The sequence below is a fragment of the Lacerta agilis genome, chromosome 9, assembly GCF_009819535.1.
Source record: "Lacerta agilis isolate rLacAgi1 chromosome 9, rLacAgi1.pri, whole genome shotgun sequence".
NCBI lineage: Eukaryota > Metazoa > Chordata > Lepidosauria > Squamata > Lacertidae > Lacerta > Lacerta agilis.
The window spans coordinates 66909469-66929146 of NC_046320.1; the positions used below are offsets into that span (position 1 = coordinate 66909469).

Genomic DNA, 19678 nt, shown 5'->3' on the forward strand with positions numbered 1-19678 from the left:
CTATGAATATTTTTGGCTTATTCCTTTCCCACAAGTTTACTTAAATGGGTCTTTTGCAGCCTAATTTTGCATATATTTAGTCACTTTCCTCTAAATACATGTATGCTGCTTACCATCTAACAGCTAAGTTTTAATAAAAGCTCATTTAAATCTGTTAATTTATACAAATCTGCCACTGGGTAGATTTAAATTTTTTGGGAAGAATGTGGGAGTGTAGTGTTTTAGCACTGATGAAAGCCTAAAGTAAGGGAAAGAATAAGGACACTTCCAGAATAATTTGATCAGAAACATGTTTCACTGCATATAGATATGGGTAAATATTGATATTGGTATTGATACAGCAAAGAGAGACTGAGGAAGTAATGTTTTGATTGGTTGGTTTAATAAGAATTCCTAATCAAGGGAGGGAATGGCCTTTTTCTGCATGAAATGGTTTATTCAACTTGGGTGACCTGTATTCCTTGCTTAAAGAATTCCTGTATGGCACATCCTGTTCAATGTTGCAGGAAGGCAAACAATAACATAGCAATTTAATAAATTTATCCACATGGGATTAATGTGTGGTACTGATGGAATTAATGTGTGTTTAGTCACTGAAGGACCTTGCTATGAGATGGGATTGGATTTAATTGATCTCATATTCCTCTGAGTTGTGCAATTACTTGTGTCATCCTCAAAACTGCAATAGGATATCAGGTGTGGAATCAGATGGGCAAAGGAAGGTATTGTGGGGAGCAAACATCTTCCTTGCAGTAATAAGCTGGAACTCCCAGAATCCTCCTGAAAAACTTCCGGGTCAGATGTCAGGGACTGGCAGGTCTCTGAGGAGTGTGTGGCAGAGGCAGCCTCTCCCCCCCCCCAAGCTGATCCCGGGGAAGGGGCTAGAAGAAGGGGGGAAAGTCTAAGCAGTCATTGATGGAAGGAGGAGGTGCAGGACATGGCAGGAATGGAGGAATAGACAGTTCTGGAGAGGAACAGGACGATACGACTCCCCTCCATCCCCTTCCCTGCTGTCAGGGGGAGCTTCAAGAGACAGGCAGAGCAGCAACTTCCATGTAGAAGAAATCACAGGTTGTTTGTGCATGCCCCATCAGGCGAGGGTACTTTGCTGCATAAGACACACTTTTTTCCTCCTAAAAAGTAAGGGGAAATATCTGTGTGTCTTATGGAGCGAATGGTGGTTCCTGGAGCTGAATTGCCCAGGGGCCAAAAGAGGATCATGCTTTTTATTTTACAAAGAGAAAAGGGAGTGTTGAAAGGACCCCGCTGAGCAGCTGAGCAGCAAGAGATCGGGAGAGAGATAAGTCCTGGCTCCCTTTCAGCCCTGCCCTCTTGCCCAGGCCTCCATTGTTGAATGTGCTGCAGAGGGAGGTTGTTTGTTTCCCCAGCGACATGTGACTGGCTGATTAGATTATCTGTCTGGAAACTGTAGAAAAGGCTCCCTTTCCTTTAGAAGCTGCAGAAATGTGAGTTGAACCCCATAAAAAGAGGGCTTTTCCTCTTTGCTTTCCCCCTTTGCAAAAGGAGCTTTGCTTTTTTCTGCTTTGCAAAAAAAAGCTGCAAAACTTTTAGCTGATCCTCAAAAAAATCAGGGCTTTTCCCTTTGCAAAAAAAGCTGCAAAACTTTTAGTTGATCCTCAAAAAAATCAGGGCTTTTCCCTTTGCAAAAAAAGCTGCAAAACTTTTAGCTGATCCTCAAAAAAATCAGGGCTTTTCCCTTTGCAAAAAAGCTGCAAAACTTTTAGCTGATCCTCAAAAAAAAACAGGGCTTTTATAGCAGGAAAACCAGAAAAAAATATTTTTTTCTTGTTTCCTCCTCTAAAAACGAGGTGCGCCCTATGGTCCAGTGCACCCTATGGAGCGAAAAATACGGTAAGTTTGGATGGAGGCATGGTCACACCATTGCTCCAGCAGTCCAGCTCAGGGCAGAAGCCTGGGGAGGAGATACCAGCTACTTAGTCGCCAAAACGGTGTGTGGGCTCAGTGCACCTGCAAGTGTGTGCTTTCTCAATAGAGAATTAAAACCACAGTCTCTTTGTCCTCTTGGGCTAGGTGTGCTCAGGTCACGAAGTCATCTTACTGGTCTTACTTGCTATATAGACCACCAGTGTCTCACTTCTGTCATCAAGCTCACAAGAGCTGGGTCCAACACCTAGGAGGTAGGATGCAACTGCTGCAATCCACTTTTGGCAAAATCTGTTTAATGTAAGTGCTACCATAAAGTAGCAGTGTGGTGCAATCCTATCCCCCTTTGTTAAGAACTAAGCTCTACTGAATCCAATCAGGCTTGATACCAGGTATGCAAAGGACTGCAGCCCAGGAATGGTTTCTGGGGAAAAGATGACACAGAACATTGCTGATTTGTTACCACTTGGAATGCTGGGGAGAGAACAGCCTGTCTAGATAGATATCCATGGAATTCTGTATAATTTCTCCCAAAGCTACATGCTGCTGCTTTCTAAAAGAGTGGGTACTGGAGGCTTTTAATTGGAACCACCAAAGGCAGGATAGGGAAGGGATGCAAACTCTTCCTCTACTGCCTTCTCAAATACCATTGCTTTTTTTCTAGTTCTCAGCAACTTTTTCTAGAAAAGATGCAGGTCTAGTATCTAACATATGGCCTCCAGTCTTCCTTCCATCAGTTCCTAGTTACAGTTTCCAGTGGTTGCTTCTTCCCCCACCACCAAAAACAAAATTGGGAGGGGGGGGGTTCTACAGCACATCCTGTTCTGTGCAGGTCCTGAGATACATTTCTTCCATGTCTGTTAAATGACTGATCTTCTATGCCCCACAACTAGCACAAGTGAATTATACTTTGTAGAGACCACTTCTACAAAGAGTCCTTTGCATGGTTCTTCTCTTGTTCACAAGTCATCCCATGGCGGCAAAAATCCAGGTCACCCATGAGTATTCTTGGACAGATAAGAAACTTAGACTAGGGAGTAATGATCTGTTCAAAAATATCCCATGATTTCATGGTTTAACAGGAGTTTGAAAACCGGATCTCTGCCATGGGTGCTTAGTTGAGATGTATTGCAGGGGGTTGGACTAGATGATCACTGGGGTCCTTTCTGACTCTACGATTCTATGGAACCCAACACTCTAGGCATTGCAGATTACCAGCATTTTAATGATGAATCAACATGGTTTAAAAATACACACAAAGGTTGTTGTTGTTTTTCCTCTTCCACTTACTGTACTTTGTTTTTCTTGTTAGTTAAATTTGCTATTAAAAATAAAATAAAATATTAACATGGAAACCTGACACTGTTGGCTCCCTTGGAAGCAATGGTACCTGTTGCATGTTAGGACTAGCAGGGTGGAAGGTAGGGAGGACAACAGCAGGGGGAGCCAGAGCCAGTGACAGGCAGAGGCAACTAATTATAGTTTTGCCCCCATCCTTCCCTGTTGCATTCTTGAAGGGCAACACTGGCCCAGTATACCTGAAGGAGCGTCTCCACCCCCATCATTCAGCCCGGACAATGAGGTCCAGCACCGAGGGCCTTCTGGTGGTTCCCTCACTGCGAGAAGTGAGGTTACAGGGAACCAGGGAGAGGGCCTTCTTGGTAGTGCCGCCCATCCTGTGGAACGCCCTCCCATCAGGTGTCAAGGAAATAAACAACTATCCAACTTTTAGAAGACATCTGAAGGCAGCCCTGTTTAGGGAAGTTTTTAATGTCTGCAGTTTTATTCTGTTTTTCATGTTCTGTTGAAAGCCACCCAGAGTGGCTGGGGAAACCCAGCCAGGTGAGCGAGGTAGAAATAATAATTGATGATGATGATGATGATGAGAAGGAAGCTGACAGGCTATTTTCATCCTCTGGACTAGATCTATCACAGAAGGCAGGTAGGTGGGGGCTGGCTGTGAACAGAGTAAGGTTGCTGAGGCAGCTCCCCATTCACCTGAACAGACCAGTGCACTGCTTAGAAGACATCCCAAGACAACAGCCCCAATTTTATTTTACGTGGGCAAGGAATTCCAGGTTAATTTCGGCTGAACTGTTGTTGCCCATCTCAGGTCCCCCCCCCTTTTGTGTAGTCTCAAGCCAATTCTGCAGTCTGCCCACCTTTGCAAACTAAGGCTGTGAATCTGTGCACATGCACTTAGAGTAGGTAGGTAGGCAGGCTGGGGTTTATTTCTCAGTAGACACCTAGAACTATGTGTTAAGAACATCTTTCTGCTGTTTACCACCACCACATGGACTCCAATGGTTTAGGGCAGCACACAGTGGCGGAGTAAGGCTCCGCGGTACCCGGGGCGGCAAAGGAAACGCCCCGGGGGCGGGGCGTCGCGACATCACATTGTGACGTCATGGCGCTCCGCCCCCAGGGCGGTTCCGGGGGTGCCGGCGCCGCTTCTGCAGCCCTCTTTTAAGCCGAAGAGCTCGCTTTTAAGCTCTCCGGCTCAAAAGGAGGCTGTGGAAGCGGCGATCCGATGACAGAGTGCGCCTGCGTGTGCAGGCGCACTCCGTCGTCGGGCCGTGCGCTGCCGCTCCCAGGGTGACGGAGGGAGCGGCAGCGCGTGGGAATGGTGGGAGGGGCTGCCTCTTGTCCCCCCCCCACGTGCCGCCGTTCGCTCCGTTGCCCCAGGAGCAGCAGCACCGCACACACCGTGCGCTGCTGCTCCCGGGGGGACGGAGCCAGCGGCAGCGCGTGGGGCTGACAAGCGCCGGCCCCTCCTGCCACTCCCCACGCTGCCGGTCACCCCGGGAGCAGCAGCGCTGCACGGACGGGGTGCTCCCTCGGCCGTGCACTGTTGCTCCTGGGGTGACGGAGGGAGCGGCAGCGATTGGGAATGGCGGGAGGGGCTGCCGCTTGTCACCCCCATGTGCCGCCGCTCGCTCCGGTCGCCCCGGGAGCAACAGTGCACGGCCGAGGGAGCACCCCATCCGTGCAGCGCTGCTGCTCCCGGGGTGACCGGCGTTGCCTGGGGAGTGGCGGGAGGGGCGCCGCTTGTCGCCCCCACCCGCCGCTTGTCGCCCCCACCCGCCGCTTGTGGCCCCTGTCGCCCGGGGGCGTACCGCCCCCACCGCACCCCCCTAGCGACGCCCCTGGCAGCACATGTGCTTTCATTGGTCTCCCTGGCACTTCTAGGCAGGGCTGGGAAAGACTCCCTTGTCTGAAACCATGGTGAGCCAATGCCAGTCAGGATGGCCAATGCTAAGCTAGATAGACCAATTTGTCTGACTCAGTATAAGACATCTTTTTATACTCCTAAGATTTTAGCCTTAGAGAGGCTGTGTCTTTTTCAGCTCATCTGAGCATTCCATATCTTTAAAGCAATCAGGTACTGAAATGTGCTAAAGAGGTTTTTGAAATAGTATTACTGATCACCACCACACTGCTACCACCAATTCTGAAACTTGCAGGCAGATTTGCTGCATCTCCATTTGCAGAGGACAGTCAAAATCTTTGAGCAGGAACTCAGGTTGACCCCTTGACCCCTTGAAGATCTGCATTACCAATGCCTTCCACATCCACTGAGACTTAAGCAACCTTCCATGTTTACCATGACCCACTCCTAGGATACAGAAAGTTGCCATCCAGTGCATCTGTGCCTTTGGCAATCAATTCTACATCCTTTCACCTGCCTGCCTGCCTGCCTGCTCTCTACCAACTTCCATGCTGGGTTTTGTATACATTGCTTCCACTGGGCAGGATCAGCAGCAAAGGTCCACCTGAGCAGGGAATAAAGAAACAGGGGAGTCTTTCTCCCCTCCCCAAAAAGAGATGCATCTGGGAGTCAGGCTTTGCATTTTGCTTAAGAGCCCAGGTATGCATATTAAAATAAATGAGAAATGTTGAAAAGTGCAGACCGAAATTTGCAAATAATAAATGCAAGCTTTGAATACACTGTGCCTGAATGCTTCCTCTCTCTACATTTTTGACATTATTTTCCACAGGTGATGTTTGGGAGGATTTTCCCAAAATGGCAATTGCAACTCATCTGCTTTCTTTCTTTCCTGTTCAATGATGCATCACAGCAAATGCAAATTCAGGAGAAATCAAGATTTCAGTCAATACTAGCCAAAGGACAAGAAGAAGCCCACCATCTCAAAACCCTCCTCAATGGAGCAGCTTTCAAACGATTACCCCTTTTATTACCTGACATGCCTATTTTATGCAACACCTCGATAAACACGTCAACTGTGCCAGGATCGAGAAATCAAGTATCAGAATATTGAGGTGTGAACCACCTGCTCTGAAAGTACTGGGAACCAGCAGACTTTGGAGTATGTTGAAAAGAGGGGGTAATGGGGGAAAGATTGGAGAGTATTTCCCTGGCAACAGAGCAGTACTTGTTCCACAAGTCACTAAAGGATGCAGAAAATGCCTGTCAACAATGGCCTTTTCCAAATCCAATGAAGGTCGAAAATTAGCAGGCTGGCAATTCTTAGTCTATCGAACAAAACAACAGCAGAGTCTTTGAGGGCTGGGAGTCTAATCCTTCCAGCTTTACACTTCACACACACACACACACACACACACAAACACGAAGTAAACTGCATGGTAGTTAGATTCCCAAATGCTTGCATCCAAAACGCACGCATCACGTTTCCGAATGCTTTAGTGTATAGCGCTGCAATTTTGTTTTGTCACAAAGATGTCATTAGCAAGAGCGTATGCTAAACACCTAGATGCAGTAGGGTACGAAGCCCAAATGGTATTCCGTTCCCACATGAACCCAGTGATGGTTGCATTAGCCTCCTAACCCCACGCCCCTTCGCAAAAAGAAAGAAACGTTGCTCCAAAACAGGCGTCAAAATGAAAGAAGAAGAAAAAAGGAACAGGGTGCGCGCCACGCACGTTTCTCGCCCGCAGGAACAAAACGAGAAAAGAAAAGAAAAGAAAGGGGGGGGGGGAGTCAATGCCATCTCGAGGAACCAAATATCCTCCAAATGTCGTAATTTGGACACATCTCTCCTGAAAGCCCCCCCTCCCCGCCCCCCCCCCCCCAGCCTGACTCGTATGCGCTGGGACCCTTTAAACAAAGATGGGCGGCTGGTGGGGAGAGGGAAAGGGGTCCCTGTTTTGGTCGCCTCCTTAAGAAATGCCTCGCCGCTGCAGCTGTCGATTGCGCGAGCGTGTGTATGTGCATACGTGTGTGTGTGTTTGAGCAAAGGCGAGCGGAGCTTAAAGTATTTTCCATTTCATCAGAGAACATATATCCCTTTACTGGTTCACTAAAATGTTGGTTTTTTTTTTTTTAATTTAATGCCCACCCCTTTTCCCATTCGCCCCTGTCTGCTGCGAAGCGCGGCGCAGGCATACAATCGCCGAGAGCTCACGACGCTCAGTGAGCGCTCGGTGCCTCTGCGTGCTGTAGCTACATACTGCTTCTGCTGGAAGGAAGGAATCCTGGGCTGCCGCTCTCGCTCTCTGCTCTTAAGCATCTTCGAACCAGCAAGGCGAACCAGCAATGGGGAATAAAGCCATCTTTATGCCGCCGGTCCGGTCAGGGAAGGAACGGTAAAGCTGCATCAGCGGAGTCAATAAAAAAACCAAAACCCAAACAAAAAATTTGGTGCTTGCCGCCGCCCGCGTCTGCAAGGATGGACATGAAAGGGAATGTCAAATCCTGGGAAGCCGTTAAGTAAAGAGGTTTTTTTTTTGGGGTTTTTTTTTTTTTTTTTTTTTTGGAAGGGGTTTCTCTCGCTTTTTTCCCCCTTTCATTTTTTTCTCCTTGCCCTCCCCCTCCTCTCTCTCTCTCTCTCTCCCCACGTCACAGTATTAACCGCAGAGGAAGGGAGGAAGAAAAAAAAAGGACAGAGGGGGAGAGAGAGAGTGGGGAAAAAAGGCAAGGAAGGAAGGAAGATCAAGCCTTATGCCCATACTTCTGAAACTTGAAGGTCCTGGGAGTCAGCTTAAAAATCAGGGAGGAGAGTGGAGAGGAGGGGAGAGAAGCTAGCTGGACTTGCCTCTCGCCCTTTGAGACGGAGCAAAGTGAGACATTGTGAGCCTGCCAGCCTCACAGAACGCTGAAAGAGACAGAATTTGTAGCAACAGAGAGCTCTTTTGGAGCCTTGCATATAATTAAGTCCAAACACAAAGGAAGCCGCTGAATGGAGGTTGTCACTCTCTGGAAAAGGGTGGGTAAGGCACTTTTTAATTTCATTCTTTCGTGAAGAGAGAGATCTTTTTCCCCCTTCTTTTTTTTCTTTTTTAAAGAATTGTTTCTATGCTGCGGCAGCTAAAATGGACAAGACCCCTTGTACCTTTTGAATGTCTCTCTGAACTTTAATGCTGTACAGAATTTTGCATGCTGTTTTGTTTTGTCCTTTTTTAAACAGGGCAAAAGCCCCGAAAGTTAAATCTTTGGCCCCCATGGTTCTCTTGTTTTTGCCTCGCCCCCACCCCCTCGCCCCCTGTTTTACATACAATATGATGCAGAATTCGTAAAGGGAACTGTCGGACAAAAGATTCAATGGACATTCTCGAGCGCATTTGGGGATATTCTCGCTAATGGATTTCCTTCTTATTGGTGTCTGTTTAAACTGGCTGCTGAGGAAGCCCCCAGGGTTGATCCTGTGCACACTGGGTCTCTTTTTCAAAATGCTTCCAGCCGTGAATAGTGGGTGTCCGCAGCTCTGCCGGTGCGAGGGGAGGCTCTTCTACTGCGAGTCCCTGAATCTCACAGAGATGCCGCACAACCTGTCGGGCGTGATGGGCTTGTCGTTGCGGTACAACAGCCTTTCCGAGCTGCCTGACGGACAGTTCACAGGGTTAATGCAACTCACGTGGCTATATCTGGATCACAATCACATTTGCTCAGTGGAGGAAAATGCCTTTGAAAAGCTGCGGCGAGTTAAGGAGCTCACCCTGAGTTCCAACAAAATCACACAACTGCCCAACACCACCTTCCGGCCCATGCCCAACTTGCGCAGTGTGGATTTATCCTACAACAACTTGCAGGCTCTGGAGCCGAACCTGTTTCACGGCTTGCGGAAGCTGACAACGTTGCACATGCGGTCCAACGCCATCAAGTTTGTGCCTGTCCGAATATTCCAAGACTGCCGCAGCCTGAAGTTTCTGGACATAGGATACAATCAGTTGAAAAGCCTGGCTCGAAACTCTTTTGCAGGCTTGTTCAAACTCACCGAGTTGCACCTGGAGCACAATGACTTGGTGAAAGTGAACTTGGCCCATTTCCCCAGGCTCATCTCCTTGCACTCACTCTGCTTACGCAGGAATAAAGTCACTATCGTGGTGAATTCCTTGGACTGGATATGGAAATTAGAGAAACTGGACCTCTCGGGCAACGAGATTGAATACATGGAGCCTCACGTTTTTGAAAGTGTACCTCAACTCCAGTCCCTGCAGCTGGATTCCAACCGGCTCACCTACATCCACCCGAGGATCCTAAACTCCTGGAAGTCCCTCGTGAGCATCAGCCTTTCTGCAAATGTCTGGGATTGTGGACGTAACATTTGCGCCTTGGCCTCTTGGCTGAGCAACTTCAAAGGCCGCTACGACAGCAACCTCCTCTGTGCCACCCCTGAATACACACAGGGTGAGGATGTCTTAGATGCAGTATATGCTTTTCACTTATGCGAAGATGCGACAGACCCAACAATGGACATTAACCTGCTGTCTGCTGTAGCAAACAACAGTGACCAAACATTCAGCTACAGCCCTGCCACAATGAACTACGATGTGCAGGATATTGAAGGGGATAGAACGACAAATGCCATCATGGTAACTATGCCCAACGAGAACAGTGAGAATGCTGTGCAGATCCACAAGGTGGTCACAGGGACCATGGCCCTCATCTTCTCGTTCCTCATAGTAGTTTTGGTGTTGTACGTTTCATGGAAGTGTTTCCCTGCCAGCCTTAGGCAACTGAGACAGTGTTTTGTGACACAGCGCAGGAAGCAAAAACAAAAACAAACCATGCATCAAATGGCTGCTATGTCAGCCCAGGAGTATTACGTTGATTACAAACCCAACCATATTGAAGGTGCTCTGGTGATCATTAATGAGTATGGATCCTGTACTTGCCACCAGCAGCCAGCAAGGGAATGTGAGGTGTGATTTAATTCTTTTCCAGTGGGGGATTTAACACGGTGTGTGCAACCAAATAGCAGTGGGCAAATTAAAGGACAGTTGGAGGGTTGACGTTTGCTTACCAATGCCCTTCTTTGCTGAAATTGTTTAAAAAAAATAAAAAGAGGAGCTGTCCCCAAAAAAGAGAGACTTGATATTTTAGCTTTATTGTGGCTTAAAACCTTCAAGACATTCAACTTTCAAAAAGAAATAAGATATTTCACATTAACAGCTCTCTTTACAGATCTGTCAATATTCAGAAAAAAATCAGAGTGTAAAAAAGTACCAATTATTGATTTTTTTTGTAAAGCTACAACAAAAATATGTTTAAAATAAAAGCAAAATAGCATTTACAGTTTTTACAGACTGGTGTACATTACCTGGATTGTGTATATGGATATATAAAGGGGGGAGGGGCAGAAAGAGAGAGAATGAGAGAAAGAAAGAGAGAAAGAGAGAGAGGAGGGAGGGAGGGAGCATGAATTTTATCTCTCTTGCCCATGTAGCTGTGAGCTACAGAACCCTGGTTTAAAGTAAGCCAAAAAGAAACACACATTTGAATTAATCTGATGGGTTCATGGTGTGAAAAGTATTGGGTACTTGTAGCTGGTTGTATCATGATGTGGATTGTGAATTTGAATACAGGGCACTGAAAATTATTTCATCCTCCTTATTATGCTACCTGTAAAATCTATATATAGTCTCCAAGGGGCTGGTCTGATTGGAAAAGTGGATGTTCCACTAGCTGCTGTGTCACTCTGTCAACACTGCAGAGGGCTTAAAAACACACCTTCCCTGTAAGTTGCTTTAAGAGCCTCTCACACACACAAAAATGCAGCCTCTCTGTCTGTCTCTCCCTCTCTCAGTTGGGATCAAAATGGACTCAATCACAATATTTCAGTTGGTGGGATAGGGTTGGGCAAAACAGCAACAGAAAGCCTGCCCCAACTTGCCATTTTGACCCCTTCTTCTGATGACTCAAAGACTTATATCAGGTCTCACTATCTCCTTCTAAATTCACTGTTTTATGTGGTCTCCCCCCAAAAGTAAGGGGAGCTACTCCATCCATGCTCCACAGAGCAAGGTGAGAGAGAGAGAGAGAGAGAGAGAGAGAGAGAGAGAGAGAGAGAGAGAGATTCATTTGTTGTGGCAAAAGCTCTGTGCATGTGGCTCAGGAGTAAAATCCTCAGCATAACGCACCAACGGTATCTTTGCATACAGAATGGTTAGAATATGCCTCTGGTTGCAACAGTGAGACCATATGAGAAGAAGAAGAAGTGGGGGCAGGGGGAGGTAGCCCATCCCTAGATGGCCTTATTAGTCAATGTGAGGGGGGGGATCACACATTTTGCATCTCTGGATGTCATTGCTTGAGTGGATGTCATTAAGTACAATCAGCAAAACTTGCCAGCAAAGCCACTTGGTGGGTTTTTTTCAGTGCCCCTCTAAAAAAATGGCTGCATTATGTTAGCCTCTCCCTCGTGGTTTTTTTTTTTTTTTCCCCTGTTACCCCCTAGGCTATGGCCAAATCTACCAAGTGCATTTTTAGAACAGTGTGCAGGCCTACACACCATACCTGTGGAATTTCCCCCTCGATAAAATGCAAAATCAGGCAAGTGCATATTTCTCTCATCATAATCAGGTAGTTTTTCGTTGAAATGAAAAAAGGATGGGTGGGTTCCCCCCACCCCCACAAACAACACATGCTTTGCCTGTTTTTCATGAGTGGCAGAGACAGAAGCAAATGCCACAGTGGTATCTTACATTTAATTATCTCAAAATGTCACTGCTTTGAAGCAAATAGATGTAGGAAGGAGATAGCTAACACCTGCTTGAAAATGGAATAAATAAATAAAAATGTGGGGTGGAGGAGGGGCTAGAGGTCCATAAAATGCATACAAGGCATGGGTTCAGCTAGACTCCCCCTCCCAACCCCCCAAACCCCTCCCCACATAGCAGTTCCTTCTCCTGGTAGGGAAATAGGCAATGTTTACTCTGTCCGGCCAACTCCTGCACCACCAATAAAGCACAACCTAAATTGAATTACAGAGCCCCAAGTGATAGATAGAGATGCTTTAAGTTAGGAGAGGGCACATTCTTCCCTGCAAAGCCCAATGCCACACTGAATATACATGTCCCGTAGCCTGTTAGACTTCAGTTAAAGGTTCTGCCATTTGCAGAATGGCTAGAGGCAGCCTCCTACTGGAGCAAAGGTGGCATAGTTAAGAACAACACATATTTTGTGCAATGCTGAGTTAAGAGGAAATCATGCAGATTCCTCTTAATCATGATATCCTTTTGGGCACTTTGCTTGGTGAAAATCTGGAGAATGTAGCCTTCAAAAGCCCCATAGATCTGTACAAAGCTATCAGCAGTGCCTTTTTGTGTAAATATTTATTTAGATGCTTTATTCAAAGAGGTATGACGAGAAACACTCCAGTGGAACTGCTATATATAAGTGATAGCAATACAATCCTTGCCAATAATGGGCAGCTCTCCTTGACTCCTGTTGCTACATGGATAGATTGTTGGGGGTGGCAAGACATATGCATGAGTTTTCATGGATGTGTACGGTTGTTTAGAATTGCATGACTTTGCTTTAAGGTTACAGGGTGTACAAGATGGCACTTAGAGACTCTGAAAGAACTTGATCAGGAATTGGTTGTGTTTCCAGTTGTGCAGAGGATGGGCAGACAGAAAAGCTGGTAGACAGGCAGGGGAGAAGAACTAGTAGCAGCACCAATGGACAGAAATGAGCAAAGATGCCTGGCCCCTTCCTATGGTTGCAATTTTAAACCAGGTGCTGCAAGGTTTGATTTGATTTCAGAATCATGCTTTGGAAGTCCATTCCCTTTGCTGCTACTTTGCCAGCATGAGCCAATACCATAATGTATTAGCAATCTAGTTCTGAAAGGTAAAGTGCATGCTATTGTCAAAATTTTGCATAACAAACCATTGCAGTGTCAATTGCTTTTAGATGTTTCACCAAAAGTGGTGGGAAATGGGTAAAGTAAAAGAAGGAGAATAAGCAGAACAGGACACATGGAAAATCCCAACACATGGGGCAAATGAAGAAATAACCCAGTAACACCCCCCCCCCAAAAAAAAACCAACCCACACCCTAGTACTCCATGGGCTACTTTCAAGACAATGAAAAGTTATCACAAGAAATGAATTAATAATTGCAGACTTAAAGGGCAAACATTGATTTCCTGCAATCCAAATCAGATTGCAGTCATTCCCACCTTTCCAGGCAGCTGTCAGAGATCTGATTAAACACCACTGCATTTAAAGTGCATGTGTAACAGCAGCAACAGGAGAAAGAGCTCTGACCGGAGCTCTTTCTAATTCCCACACTGAATTAACTGACCACAGTATCAAAAGCATCTGTTTGCTTTCACCAATTAAACTGGCGATGAGACAGGCAGACAAGCAGGCACCCCCCAAAATTTAAACCCTGCCTCACAGGAGGTTTTCTGGTACAAGCATCAATCTTGTTGGCATGTGTCTTTTCTACACACTTCTACACCTACACAAGCGCATACAGTCAGGTTTTTGGGCACCCCAACAGTGCAGAGTTTTGAATGCACATTAGGAATGATTTATCTTCCTCCAGGTCTCCCTCTTCTGTAGTATGGAAGGGGAAGAATTTGCAAAATCAGTGCCAAGGTGCCACTTTCCGTATATGTTTTGCATCTAGAAAATGTGGAGGACCTGTGAGCCGCTGACTTGAGTGCTTGAGGGGGTCTCGGTGGGAAGCCTGCTGTGCATTGTATGTGCAGCAATCTCTGCCTTCCCTATTGTGGACTAAGGAGGGGAGCTCAATTGCCAGCTGAAAGGCAGAAACCTATAAATATATTCCCCAGATGGTGAGATCCTGCTCAGGGAAAGAGGGCAAGCAATCCCGCCAGCTCGGAGAGGGATACATAGAACGTGCTCTTCATTGCCTGCCTGCCCCTGAGAGGAAAGGGATGCTGAACAAAGCCCCACTTATACCAAATGCCTAGATTGTCAGAACTGGGAGCAACATGACTTAGAGGGTGCATAGCTGGGACAGAAATGTATTCAGTGGGAGAAAAGGAAGGAAGAAATCAGTGAAGCTGAGTGAGTCTGAGTACGTGTGTGTTTCTCTCTCCCTCTCCCTCTCCCCCCCTCTCTCTCACCCCCCCCCAAAAAAAATATAGAGGTACATAGGAAACAACACTGAGATGCTGAATCTGAAGAGTATGGGTTGACACCTCCTTGACAGGGGTGTGTGGTGTTTTTTTGGGGGGGAGAGGATACGTCTCAGGGAAGTGGATGAGGAGAAAGGGTTTGCAGAAAGTGTAAGTAAAGATGAAAGGGCAACACAACACCCAAACTGCATATGGCTTTTGCAAGAAAGATTAGAAGGCATTAGGATGTAATGAGGATGGGGATGCTTTGAAAGGGTGTTTTATTATCTTTTTCACAGTATGTTTGTTCTTGGCGGTATGGAAGTATAGAGTAGGGAGAGTCACAGGTACACAGCTAATGTAACACTACAAAAATAAATCAATCAAACTGTCTCAGCTTCTTCCGTGGAACTCCAGCAATTGTGGCCACTGGAGTTTCTCCTGTGGAATATCACCACCACCAGACCACCACGCGAAGCAGCAATTATCAGGGGGTCCCCAAGGGGAAACTGACTTTTTTTTTATAAAAAAAAATGGTTATGTTGCCTGCTGACCCCCCACATTTACTGCAAGGAGAGGAAGAGACACAAAACTCTCTTCCTCCTCAAGGTGTCTGCAGACTTACCGTACTTCCCAGACCACATTCTCTCCCCCTGCTCTTGCCAGCAAAACCAACCACGGTGCACTTCGTTTGAACCAGCTGCAGGGTCCCTCCCCACAATGAGTTTCTTGAGAGCTCGGTACAGATAACAAAGAAGTGTTCCTAATACTTCTAAAATATGACAGCTCTAAATTAGGGACACTTAAAAAAAGAACCAAGGAGCAAATGGAAACCATAAAAATACCAGCACATTAAGGAAATTATTGTGACAGGCATGGATTGTTGTTGTTGTTGTTGTTGTTGTTGTTGTTGTTGTTGTTGTTGTTGTTACCAGCCATAATAGGAAATCATTTTCTACCTCTATCCCTTCTCTCTGTAGAGTACCAGGCACTTGTCATTTATTATTTTGTTGTTGATGAAAACCAGCTATTTCTATGGATGGCGGAGGGAATCACTCAAAATATATTGAGATCCAGGCTGGAGAACAACAGATCTCACACTGTATCACCAGGCCCTGGACTCAGGCACACTTTAAGCACCAGTGGCATGTGGTCAGTGGACTAGGGGGATTAGGTAGTCCTAAAGCCCTCCCACCACCTCCCCAAACCCTGCCTGGCCCCAGCATCCTGCCAGAGGTCTGGTGTCTCCTTCCCAAAGTCCAAGAAGCTTCTGCCCAGCTTAGGGAGGGAGGCACATAATGTGCACATCGCCCCCTCCTCCCCCCCCAAAAAAATTACGCTCACAAGCTGGTGTCTCTGGCCTTAACTGTTCCCCTACAAAAAAATTCACTGCACGCCACCGGTACTTAGGACCAGCTTTCTTAAGCCACATACCCACTGGGTTTCTTTTTTACTTCCCTCCCACAGATGATTGGTCAACAAGCCACAAGATTTCTAATTACACATTCTCGTCTTGACCATATGCATATACCAGTCTAGTGCGAAGACACCCAAGGCTCCAGCCCGAAAGAGCTATATATGCACACTCGTTTTTCTTGAGCCTGCATTAATTCATTCCTTCATTTTGTCAGTTCTCTTTTGCTGGTGGTTTGGAGAAAGCCAGCAATCTAAAGGTTAATATTTCAGACAATTCCCCCGCGTGTAGCTGGAGCATCCCCTTATTCCAGACAAGTATTTGGAGTGACTGGTTTGGTTGTTTTTAATGATGATGATGATGATGATGATGATAAATAGAAAATAAATCAAAATCTGCCCAAAGGTACATTTGCTGCAGCATAGGCACCTGGTGGTGGGAAGGAGAGGAGACAATGCCTTGTGGTCAGAAAAATAGTCTGGAAAAGAGGTAAATTAAACTATACAATATTCTGGTAAGGCAAAAGGGGGGGATACAATTTGGTGGGTGGGTGAGAGAAACCCATATGAATGCAGAAGAGCACTGTGATTTTATTTTATTTTTAAATGGGACTGTGTCTGGCTTTATAATGAATGCATTTGTTGTGAAACCTGGTGAGCATCTCCAAGGTGCATGCAATTTCTTCCTCTCTCTTTTATTAAGAACATCATGCCATTTTTGGTATTCAAGAACACACACGCTCCCTTTCTTCGCAGTTAAGCCACTTCCCCCGCCTCCCCGCTCTTGTTCTCTAGTATTGATCATCCATAACACTCTAATTTTCAAGGGGAGGGAAAAGGAAAGAGGAGATGTGATTTTCTTTTCTCTCCCTTTAATTTCTTTTTGATAAATAATGAAAGGCAAAGTACCAAAAAGAGAAATGAGAGGTAGTGTATGCATTAGCTTAATGTGATCCGATGCAGGAGGACAAAAGAAAGAAAGAAAGAAAGAAAGAAAGAAAGAAAGAAAGAAAGAAAGAAAGAAAGAAAGAAAGAACTCCAGCCCGTCCTAGTGCCCTTAAGACCCACTGATCCTAATGAGAAGGGCTATGTCCTTAAATTCCCTCTCTACAAAACCAAAAAGGAATATAAGAGCTTGAGATGGGGTGGATTACACCCCTTACGATGTGTGCATGGTCATTAGCTAAGATGGGTAGGAAAATGCACACACACACACCGAAATGCACTATTAATAGTACTATTAATAGCATAATTAACGTCTTGGGAGAGCCAGAGTATTCCAGTGCTTGGAACTTGGGCTGAAGCAAGATTGGCCACTGAATTCACAGTTCTATTTCAGGAACTTTCAATAAGGTGCCTCTCTCTCTCCCCCTTTCAGTGCTGCTTCAGGGAATTTGCAAACAGGGGCCCAAGGACTTGCCATTGTGTAGAGGAAAGGAGGGCACCACTGCCTTGCCCAGGGAAATGGGTGGTGCTGCTTCCCTCTATCCACGCTGCTCTCTGGAGGTGGCAATGAAACTGCACTGGAAGTGGGGAAACTCGCATCTGGTTCCACGCTTACCCTTCCTGTGCTGTGGCAATGGCAGTGCTTGCCCTCACAGTGCAGCACATACACAGCTGGCTGGACAGTGGTGTGACGTCATCTCATTATGTGAGCCCTGACTATACAGTGCGGGTCAAGACAAAAGGGAATCAGGTGAGGCACAGAGAAGTGGCAAACTTTCTCTCTCTCTCTCTCTCCCTCCCTCTCTATCTCTTCAAAAGGGTGTGTGAAAAAGTAAACCCCCCCCCCCCGATGATACTTTGTACTCCTCCAAATCTTCCCTTCCCTTCCTAAAAAAAATCAGCACTGCCACAGTTAAGACAGTAAGTTGTGACACAGGGAGTTTTTAATTCAAATTACATCCCCCTCATAAACACGCTTGGTGGTCTTCATGCAGTGCAAGCTGTTCTCTCTCTGCCTCAGCACCTCCCCTATGTCTGCAGAATGGGGATAGTATGGTGGCATACAGTAAAATGCAGGACTGCTGCCACACTTCTTGGCTAATTAAGGCTGGATCTAGACACATCAGAGAAGCGTTTCAGTTTAAAGCGTTGTGAATTTAAACAGGGAAAACAGATAGAGAAAAACGGGACTCCATGTCGCCATCTGGTGGCACAATGTTATATTGCACATGCAACACATATAAATCCCTTTTTCTTTAGCAGTCTAGCTGAGTCCTAAGAGTTTTAGTCAGTCAACTAATCAATTATTTTTTCACAGATTTCATGTATCGCAGAAGGCACTGCCTCGGAGTCTGCATTCTTCCAGCATATATGTTGCATACAGGGTTGTGCAATGCCCGCCCCCTAGCCATGCAAACGTCTCCCCAATGAAAGTGGGGAACACTACAGCGATCTGAAGCAAAATACAATGCCAGGTGCAACAGGCTGGTAACTAGCTGAGTGCGTTATCTAACCTTCCCCCTTCCCCTCTTAATGAAGATGGCACAGTATTAAATTATGCTTGACTGATGTCATTACTGGGTAAGCACACAGTCCCCCTTGTTTACATATTTTGCCCTTCTGTGCTCATTTTCAAGACGTGCTGTTCTGTTCTTTCTCATCCCCCTCCTGCAAACAGGCAAGCTGTGTAACTGCAGAGTTTAATGACAGAAGACCTCAAATTGTTTTCTCAATAAAGTCCCTGACAAGAAATATACATGTGTGTATTAAGCTGGTAGAGAAAGGGCTTATCCAATTAAGCTCTTCAGCCTCATTGGAACAATTCTGCTTTCCTTCTGCTCTAATGGTTACTAAGGGAGGCAGTGGAGGGGGAAAGGAAGCTTCTTAGTAGATGTAGAGCTTTGATTGGGCAGATTTTTTAAAAAAGGCAATAGGGAAAATCGGTGTTAAGCTTTATCCATTTATATAGTTTTCCCATCCTCTCTGCAATCTTCAAATTAGTGTTTCTAACGGTCTACCCAATTTTTTACACTGATCAACCAAATGTTGTGTAGCGACTGGGAAACCAAGGTTTAATACTTTTAAAAGATGCATCACTCATGAAACTCACTGGAGTAGAATTGATGTCTAATCATTACTCCTACATAAAACAGCCATGTTCCTCCCAAATACAGTGATGGGAGGAGTTATAGCTACAATTATCTAAAAGTTATAGTTAGAACATTTTAATTATCTAAATGTTACAGTTGGAAAACATTTGACAACCCATAGCCTGTGGTCTCTGTCTTGACTCGCTTCCCCAAACAAGACATTAGCTGTTCTTATGTCCAAGTAAGAGCAAAGTCTTTATTAAGGCAGAATAACTGGTCAGTCTCAGCAGCAGTTATTACAGTGCCAGAACTCCCATAAATGATTGGGAGGGGGAAGGGAGTCTAGTCTAACGGTGAGGTCAAGGTTCATGAGTTGGGGATCCGAGAAGAAGACATTCAAGATGGCACAAGAACAGAGAAGTCGTTCCAGCAACAGGCCCACACCCATCGAGCTTTGAAGTCAAGGTAGGTGCAGATTCTACAAATGAGAATCTCTATTTCTGCATGAGTGGCTGGCCTGAAAAAAGGGGCACTGTATCTGCACGGACACTTCTCCTTCCTTCTCTGGAGGTGGCACCTGATTATGGGAGAGAGTGTCAGACCTGCTTCCCTACTGCTCAGGACCTGCTCAGCCATCCCATCAGAGCCCTTCCTAGATTCCGGCAGCTCTTTGTTCCTTTCAGGAAGGGAGGAAGACAGAAGCCATGCTTCCACAGTAGAACTTAATGGGAACAGATAGAAGGAAGGCCTTCTCTGTATTCCAGCCTTCCAATCCTCCTCATCTTCCTCCAGAATCTGCCACCCAAGAGTCAAGCCTAAAGACACTGAGGGAGTCATGGCAGACTGCAACCAACTTTCTCGGTTCCCAACTTCTTCCCTCACCTCTGTGGACCTTTTCCTAGGCTCAGGATCAGGTCCATATTGAGAAAGTTGGAAATGAATGAGGGGACATCTTTGCAAGCTGCCTGCCTGTGTCATCTAAGGAGGAGAGATGATAGGAGAAGAACAAAATACTGGTAGCAATTGAAGACT

The 19678-nt window shown here is 46.0% G+C and overlaps 2 protein-coding genes across 2 annotated transcripts in view; one reads left to right on the forward strand and one right to left on the reverse strand.

Annotated features, from left to right (window-relative positions):
- CTNNA2 (catenin alpha 2) overlaps positions 1-19678 on the reverse strand; it is a 519756-nt gene that overhangs the window by 199293 nt on the left and 300785 nt on the right.
- Positions 7786-10403, forward strand: LRRTM1 (leucine rich repeat transmembrane neuronal 1). Its single transcript, XM_033160942.1, has one exon. The coding sequence runs from the start codon at positions 8464-8466 to the stop codon at positions 10030-10032; it is 1569 nt and encodes a 522-aa protein (XP_033016833.1). The 5' UTR covers positions 7786-8463; the 3' UTR covers positions 10033-10403.

What these genes read in the sequence shown, in the direction of transcription:
- LRRTM1 (XM_033160942.1), top strand. Translation starts at nt 8,464, where the DNA reads ATGGATTTCCTTCTTATTGGTGTCTGTTTAAACTGGCTGCTGAGGAAG.